This window comes from Strix aluco, chromosome 3, assembly GCF_031877795.1.
Source record: "Strix aluco isolate bStrAlu1 chromosome 3, bStrAlu1.hap1, whole genome shotgun sequence".
Taxonomy (NCBI): domain Eukaryota; kingdom Metazoa; phylum Chordata; class Aves; order Strigiformes; family Strigidae; genus Strix; species Strix aluco.
This window is the reverse complement of record NC_133933.1, coordinates 56,702,535-56,711,644: the sequence shown is the minus strand read 5'-3', so window position 1 is coordinate 56,711,644 and position 9,110 is coordinate 56,702,535. Positions and strand designations below refer to the sequence as shown.

Below are 9,110 nucleotides of genomic sequence, written 5' to 3'. Positions count from 1 at the left end.
ACCACAATGTGATATCCACAATGGAATTTTGATTTTAAAATACTGAATTAATCCATGGACTTTTAGACCACTTTCACAGTTCAGATGGAAATTCCTTTACTAAATTCCAGCATCATATATCAGCAATACACAGCTTTTTCAGTCACGTCACTACAAAGCTCTTGTTGTTTGCTGCTTATTATCTAATTACATCTATACACAGTAGTTACATTTGCAAGCATGCCATTAGATGACTTGTGAAGGTGTTGCCCTAAGGAGTCAGGGACCTATCCTGGCTGAGTCCAAAGAGTGTTTGGAAAAGGCTGTCAACAATTCCTGTCATCGACCTTGATTTTCTGAAGTACTGGTGCCTCCATACAGCGGTTATCATCCTTTTAAATAATTTTCCAATAGAAGGGATCCTCAGCACCGTAGCTATTTCTCTTCTGTGTAGGAGCAGAGTGCAGGGAGGTAGGTGGACCACCAGACTTCAGCTGAAAAATCATGAGTGTTCAGTGAACCCAACCAAAGAGACTAATGTTTCACAGTAACAAGCATCAAGGATTTTACTTAACCTCCTATTCCTGCAGTACCAAGAGCAAATAAAGAGAAATGGCTAACTTCTGTGATAGGTTGGAAATGCATGTAAATGATGAATATGTGATACAGAATAAAAATGAAAAGAGGGGTAAAAGAAAGAAGACAGGCATATTTACAATCAGAAGTAAAAGATTATTTCAGGGCAGTCTTTCTTACTAGGGCAGGCACTTCACATAACTTAGTCTGACTAGCAACTCTGTTTCAAGAAGGATTTGGACATCTGTTGATGGGAACCTCCAGAAACAACACAGGTTGAAGGACAGAGCACCATGGTACCAGACCCTTCTTTCATTATCTTTATCAGTAATACAAAACATCTTACTCTATATGAGGTAACTGGATATAACCACACCATCTTATCTCAACCTAAACAAAGTTTAGCTAAGTTTACTGGCTATTTGGCATTCAAACTTCTTCTTCCAACCTTTTATCATGGAAAGCTCTGACTCATCTTTGTCATGCGCCTCTCACATTTTCTAATCCTGTAACTTCTGCTTTGCACAACTAAAGTTAAAATGGTCTAAACTGCTTACCCTAGTTAATCATATATGCCAAGTTATTACTTCCATTCTTATCCTATTCTCTCCCCAATGGTTTCCTGTACTGTCTTACATATATAAAATGAAAATGTAGAATGGAAATACTGTTTCCTGTGTTGTCTTACACTACATAGCAGTGGTGGCCCTAATGCTTGGTAGCTGGTAGGGCTGTCAGTAGGCAGGTGCAGTGTATTTTCTCTTCTGATGTGTGATGATGCTGGGTTTGGTGCTAGTGTTTGTGCCATTAGTGACTGGCCCAAGATGGAAGCAAGACTCAGAATGATTTTAGCAGTGGTAGATTTACACTGGGGACAGACCCCACTGTCCTCAAGGTAAGAGCTGCCACCTGCTATGCATGTTAGGACTAAAGGGTAGGTCTATGGACAGTTGAATAGCCTCTGAAACCCAAGGATAGAGGAGAGCTCCTCACATTCTGCATGGCTGAAGATAGGAGCTCTCTGAATAAGCAAGGTTTTTTGAAGGACTCATGGTGATTTCTCATGAAGAGGGAGACAGAGAACAAAATGTTGGTAAGGCTTTGCAGGGGACTGACTGCTAATGACCAAAGACTCAGCGAAGTGTCACAAAGAGTGGATCAAAGTACAGAAAGACAGATGTGAGGCTGGTTTGTGAAGAAAGAAGACAGCTGCTCTGTACTTCATTAAGGCCCAGGTTCTCCCTCTTCATGACTTGCTGGGAGGCAGGCAGAGAGCAGGAACACATTTCTGCTTGCAAAGGACACTTCTTCTAAACCAATAGATACAGAAATATGTTACAGAGATTCTTTGAGAGGTGAACACTTGTGAGTTTTAGTAAAGATATGTATTCTTTTCCTTGCCCAGGAATACCTTTTCCATTCATTTTTTATAACTTTTAAAATGTTATATTTTTTCCTCCCCCCCAAAAAATCACAGAAAGATGGGCAATAGGAAACCTTGTTATTTTATTAGTTTTTCCCAAGCTCACAGCATCACTAAGAGCTCCTCCCTTCCTGGTACTCTCCCTCCACTTCCCACCCCTCTCTGATTTGGGAAACTCCCTGCAATTGCCCTCTGGCTGCTTCCTCACCAGCACTGTGATAGGACACAGAGGTAGAAGCTCAGATCCAAAACACCATGTATGCTGCACCCAGGCAGGTAAACACAGCCACCTGGTATCGTATGAATGCGTCTGTACCCAAACTGGCCAATTTCCCCTCTGGTTGTGGGGTTGCACAAGTGGCGCCAGCCTGGAGTTGTTGTCTGGAGCTCTGCTCCTCCTGACGCCCGGCATCTTCCCTGGGTGCGAGTGCCGAGCCCCGGCGTGCCACCCGGGGCTGTGCAGGTGGGAAAAAAGAAGGTGCGGCTCAAGTTGGGAGCAGGAACATCTCCAAATCCTCCCATGCTCACATGACAGTTAGTCTATGATGCTATATGTAAACAATTCCTCTAACCTGCCAGCAGTCTGGGCAATGCAGTAATGGGCCAGACATCTCGCTTTGCTTCCAGAGATTTGCAGAGCCCTGCACACTGCTTTTGGGCCTGTCTACCCCCAGCTTTCTATCTGCTATTAACTGTCCTTTTATCATAAGCCATTTCAGAGCAGAACTGCATGAATCATCCAAAAACATCTCTGACAAAGAATAAAAAAGTAATCTGAAAACAGCTTTATCAAGCTATTTTAGGGTCCTATATGGTCCCAACAGTAAGCATAAACTGCCCATCTCTCACTAGCTGCCTTATTCTTACCTCAAATAAGATTCTTCACAGGTTCTCAGAGTACACCTAGTTTTCAGACTGTCTGCCACAGGCCCTAAATCCACTTTCATAAACAACATGCAGTGGGTCTTAACCACCCAGAAAAAAATATGATTAGTTCACCTCTACCAACTGTAGTTGTCAAAATCTCTCAGTAGGATTTCAGGATTAAGAAGTAATCCTTGCTTTTGGAGCCTGCTGTTCCATACTGTTCTCATAAAAACACAGTCCTATGATTGCCATTTTACAGGATTTTACAGCATTTTAGAATTGGCCTTGTAACTGAGTAGCCACCAAGGAGTCTTCATTCTAACCTTGATTCTGGACTTAGTTTTCATATTCTGTTTTCTTGAATCTTAACTCCTACTATAACCTTACTTTTAACTATGAACTGGTGGTCCCTGCTGGGCTCAAAACTAGATGGTGACATATACTTTCACCTTGCTTTGCAGAAACCAACAATAAATCCAGCTCTCACGCCTATTGCCTGTAAAACACCATCCACCAGTTACCACCCTTTAGGGAACTGGGCATACTCTAGTATCATGGCTGGTATGAGTAGCATAAAAGATGTCTAGCAAGTTCTGTGGTGGGTTTTGGGTTAGGGTAATGTTAACCCTAAGGTTTACCCTAAGCCTAACTCCTACTTTAATGATACTCTCATATCACCTATTGAGGAGTAACCATAAGTCATTCTGGCTCTTCTAGTATCTGTTAGCCTTAATGGATCTTAAGACACTTAGGATCCATGCATTTGTCCCCAGTGTGCCCCAGAGTCCCCTGTTTGCTCTCCATGGCCACCCTAGAGCCCTCTGTTTGGGCTTTGGTCATCTTACAACACCTCTGTTTTTCAGTGTGCCACTCAGCACTCTGTTAGTTGTTTGAGCCCAGCTCTTCAGTCCACACTCCTCTGAAACCTAAGCCCAACTCCTAATCTTTGAGCTGAATAATTCTGTAATGAATTTCAACTGGAAAGTGGTAATGGCTGAATGACAATCATGAGAAACTGCACTGCCTGAAAGTGCCGTCAAAGCTCATACCTTAGGCTTTTTTGTCATGGCTTGTGTAAGTATATAATTAGGAGATCAGACTTCCAGGTATACAGAGGCTCTTTTATATACTGGCATGTGTATCAATCACATAAACCCCTCTAATTTGGCTTATAAATCCTAGGTTGTTGGGTTGTGTTTAATGAATGAATTGCGAGTTCTTTTCAGGTTGCCTTATGCTTCCAGGAATTGGAGATATAAGAACACGAAATTATTCAAAGGCTCAAAGCAAAACGAGAAAAAAGGTAACACCGCTAGCTTCGTACATACAGGATATTTGAAAGTGTTAGTACATTCAATTTACATCCACTGCAAAGCTGCCCTGTCCCACCAGGTTAGTGTCTGAGAGAAAAGTTTTAGGATAAATTATCATTCATATCACATCTTGCTGTATATTCAGTTTAGATTAAAATTAACAGAATATCCATATTATCCATCATGTCTTTATTGTTGATACTAATTTCTAGTCCCAAGATCTGTTTGGGTTCCATGCTTTGTAGCCCCCTCGTTTAATATCTGAGTAGTTAAACTGATTCAGAAATAGCCAATCTTGGCAGCATCTGATATAAACACTCCAACGGTCAGCAGGTGTGGGGTCACCCTGTGCTCTTCAACCTTCCTGTTACTCCTGAAGTCACCAAGGATAAGCTGTATTTGTGAACTATGCCCCTCAAGACCAGGTTTCACTCTGCTGCCCTGGCCATGTAGATGATGACTGCTGGTGCTCAAGGGACCAGTCATGAAGGAGGTGCTATGTGAGTGTGAGAGAGTTATCACAAACCACCCACCCTGTGAAGACACAGAGGCCAGGGCATCCCTGATTTTGGATTGTGTTTGCACAGCAGTTTGAGTGAGCTATGAACCCAGGTACCTGGTCAATCTTGAAATGTTGACGTATTTCTACAATGACCCTTCTCATTACTCCTATGCATATTTCATTTTATGAGAAAGGAACAGGTTTTTTTTCTTTTTCAGAGGTAGCTTGAAATTTTTGGTCCCACAGCTGTTGAACGTAAGGTAGATTACAATTTAAGTCAACAAAAAGCAATTAGAAGTTGTTTTATTTCACTCTGTTTCTTTCCTAACTTTATTCTGACCCTCCCTTTGAGGTCATTTATTTCTCACATTAGTTAGTAGTTTTTCCCATTTGGGGATTTGGTAGTTTTAGTGAAACATCTAAAGGAGAAGACCAAGCAAACTCTCTCCTTTTTTGGCTAAGAATGTTTGTTCTGCTAATATCTGAATATAAAAACAACCTAATACTTGGGGCAAAAGCAGGGGACATCCTCAGGGGACTTTTCAAAGAGTTTATCGACTCTTAGGCCTGTCTGAACTTTTCAGGGGAGACTGTTTAAATCTCAAGAACAGATTTTTGGTTCACACTGCTGGGATTTTTTTGTAGAATAATCTCAAGATACAATTTTAACCAAAAGGAATGGATGTATGAGACTAACACAATGATGTGGCTATTTTCTTTGCTCTGTGGTTTCTTTCTTTCTATTTCCTTCATTATGTGAATTAGTTTTCCTTCCTTCCTTCCTTCCTTCCTTCCTTCCTTCCTTCCTTCCTTCCTTCCTTCCTTCCTTCCTTCCTTCCTTCCTTCCTTCCTTCCTTCCTTCCCTCCCTCCCTCCTTTCTTTCTTTCTTTCTTTCTTTCTTTCTTTCTTTCTTTCTTTCTTTCTTTCTTTCTTTCTTTCTTTCTTTCTTTCTTTCTTTCTTTCTTTCTTTCTTTCTTTCTTTCTTTCTTTCTTTCTTTCTTTCTTTCTTTCTTTCTTTCTTTCTTTCTTTCTTTCTCTTTTATTCTCCCTCTCTATCCTTCTCACTTTCTTGTTTTATCATATTAAAAAGTGTAAGACAAATTTACAAATCAACTTATAATATTTTAGATGGCATGTGGTGGCACAGTTCTAAATTGAGATTTTTTCCTTCTGATCTTCTCATCCCCAAATAGATCTCCTACTCACTTTGCATTTGTTTGTTTAAACTGTGTCTCTTGGTATTGTAGCAGCTCAGGACAACTTTCCATATACTGCCATTCAGTTCCCACAAGAGTTAACTCCCAGGCTTTCAGCTAGATGACTTGCTGGTTACTGAGTGATGCCATTTGAAGCACAGCCTCAGATGATGAGCCTGGGGCACTTTATTTGGCATGCCTCAGATATCTGGAGTGATGGGAGAACTGCACATTTCTTTTTGAGGCAGTCATGGTCAGAGTCACTATTTGCTCCCCCTCTTACCAAAGGCAAATGGTTGGAGAAGGTAACCTTCAGCTTCTTCAAGGAGGTTCTTCAGCAACTTCAGGGAAATCTGAACAGACCATGGATGTATCTGGAACGAGAGGATTCTTTCCATTCTCATCTCTGAATGCTCTCATGTGGGAATGACCTTAGTAAGTCCAGAACTTTTTCCTCTTTGTTTTACTCTCCAGAGAGAACTACTCCATTTATATAGAGATACAAATCAAGAACTTTGTTGACTCTTTTCTTACTTTGAGTATTTTTTTCATACTTGAGTCTTGTAATTCTTTTTTTCCTTTCCTATTTGTTTTAACTCTTGAAGTAGATAGCTTCTCCTCTCCTTTTCTTCAGTGAAACTTTACTACACTTCCAGCGGCACAGTGTTTGAGCCCTTTCCTTCTACAGTTTTTGCAGAACACTGCTTTTGGGAGGCTTGCACTCATTCCGGTCACTGCATTTACTTGTTGCATTTACACTTACTTCTCTACCACACTTCCAGCTACATTGTTTGTTCCCTCCAACTGCATCTCAAGATGGTGGCATGGTCAACATGCAGGTGGGATCATCATTAACATTTTTGTGCAGGTTTAAATGACATCAAGCCCTGAGGCTTCCCAGGTTGTTTACCGAATGCCCTTTTTTAGACTGTGATATCCTGTTTTAAGAAGTTGTTTTGAACCCAGGAAACCCAGGGCTCCGCAGAGAAAATTTATGACTGGGGTGAATGGTTCTGTTTAAATAATCATTGCAAAAGTTGCCCCAGTAGAAGTTCTTTACCTTGCATTTGATGTTCTTAACTGCTTGAGGATATGGGTGAATTCTCATTATAGCATGCTAATGAACAAGGCTGCTTATATGGATGAACCAAGTCAGCTGGGCAAGCTTATTGTCAACAGTTAGTCCCTGTTAAACATCAGTAAATCAGCAAGGGTCCTGAATGTGACTCTGTATCATCACAGGGGCAGCTGGGAAGTTAACAGGGAAGGGTGCATGAAATATTTGTACGAAAATCAGCTGAAGCAAATGCTGCTGATTCTCCGTTATGAGATAAAAGGAGACATACAAAAGGAGAACTTGTTCCGTAACTCAGCAGAACAACAGTTAAAACCATTATAATAATGTCAGGGAACCTGAATAACTACTTCTCCTTGTGATGGGTCGGATTTGTAATGTTTGCCAGATATTTGCAATTGTGCTAAGTATTCAGAGTGTGTAAACATGGTTAAATTATGTTATGCTATGATAAATGACACTTAAAGCTGGTAAAAAATGGCTGTCTCAAAACAGTGGCATTTCACCTTCCCTCCACCTCTGTACTTGGAGGGAATACAATTCTGAGTAACTACATATTATTTTTACTTACTTAATTAAAGCCCTTCCTGGAAAAGTGACGTTGGTATTAATTTTTTTTTAAAAACAAAAAACTTGTGAGCCAAATTCACTTGAGATACATATGTTTGACTTAAAATTTATGTCATTAGCTTCAACAAGAGCTGAATAGACCTGCCTGGGAACAATCTAGGGCTCTAACAAGAACCGCCAATGCTACCTATGACCACTATATCATGAAACTTTGCAATGTGATGGAGACCTCGCTTGTCCAAGAGCAATTTGAGAATATCTCTTTAGCTGTGGTTTAGCACTCATACGCTGAACCCCATAGAGAAGAAAGCTCAGGATTTCTGCTAGCATAATGGGCTTAGCCACATTGCCAAGAGTAGTTCCAACTGGGTTTCAGCTAGCATCAGTATATCAAAGCTGGTTTTCCTTTTGCTAAGGCTTTTGGATATGACCAGAAATTAAGGGTCCACAAAACAGAAAGAAAAGGGGGAGGGGAGGAGCACACAATGCTCACAGTATATTTTTATACATATTTACAGAAGGAAGAGCTGTGCTATCCAAACTTGAGCTTTCCCCATGGATGAGTCAAACATAACGTTTCATCCCAGCGAAGGCACAGAGAACATCTCAATGCACAGAAACATTTCTACACAGGAAAGGGTCTGGGAGATATTGACCCCACTTTGGGTAATTATGATCATCTCCTTCCTGGGTTTTTGTGAAAATGGAATTGTCCTCTGGTGCCTCTGCTTCCAGATCAAAAGAAACCCATTCACTGCGTACATCACACACCTGTCCATTGCTGATATCTCCTTACTGCTTTGTACATTTATTCTGTCGATTGAGTACATTGCTGGTTTTGGATTCGCATATGGTTTTTACTATTATATAACCACCACACTATCTATTGTCTTCCTTCTTGGATATAATACTGGTCTCTATCTCCTGACAGCCATCAGTATTGAGAGGTGTCTGTCTATTGTTTACCCCATCTGGTACCGATGCCACCGGTCACAGCACCAATCGGCAATTGTGTGTGCAATTCTGTGGACTCTGTCTTTTCTGATGACAGTAGCCGAATACTTAACATGCAAAGATGATTCAACGAAGGAACAATTCGACGATGGCAACCATTGCCAAGCACTGCTCATCTTCACATGGATCCTGACTTTCATGATCTTCATTCCTCTAATGATTCTGTCCAGCCTGATCTTGGTTATCAGGATTCATCGTAACTCCCTGAGACCTCATTCGTCAAAGCTCTACATCATCATTGTGGCCACAGTCATTGTCTTCCTCATCTTTGCCATGCCTATGAGGCTGTTGTATCTTCTGAATTACCACCACTGGTCGTCTTTGCTCAGCCAGCAGAACCATGTCACCGTTGTTCTCTCCACCGTTAACAGTAGCATCAACCCCCTTGTTTACTTTTTTGTAGGAAGCAGCAAGAAGAAGAGGTTCAAGGAGAGCCTCAAAGTTGTTCTTAGTAGAGCACTCGCTGATGGGCTGCGGCCGAGAAGCCAGGAAGTTGGCATGAGTTTGGATATAGCTGAAACAATTTTCTAAAGCTTAGGGGGGAAACTCTAGGGGCAAATAATTGGACTTGGAAGGTTTAATAAACCACTGCAAA

The 9,110-nt window shown here is 41.1% G+C and overlaps 1 protein-coding gene across 1 annotated transcript; it reads left to right on the top strand.

The window, feature by feature from the left end:
• The first annotated feature begins 8,056 nt into the window (after positions 1-8,056).
• MAS1 (MAS1 proto-oncogene, G protein-coupled receptor) lies at positions 8,057-9,110 on the top strand. The gene has a single exon (XM_074820697.1). The coding sequence runs from the start codon at positions 8,057-8,059 to the stop codon at positions 9,044-9,046; it is 990 nt and encodes a 329-aa protein (XP_074676798.1). The 3' UTR covers positions 9,047-9,110.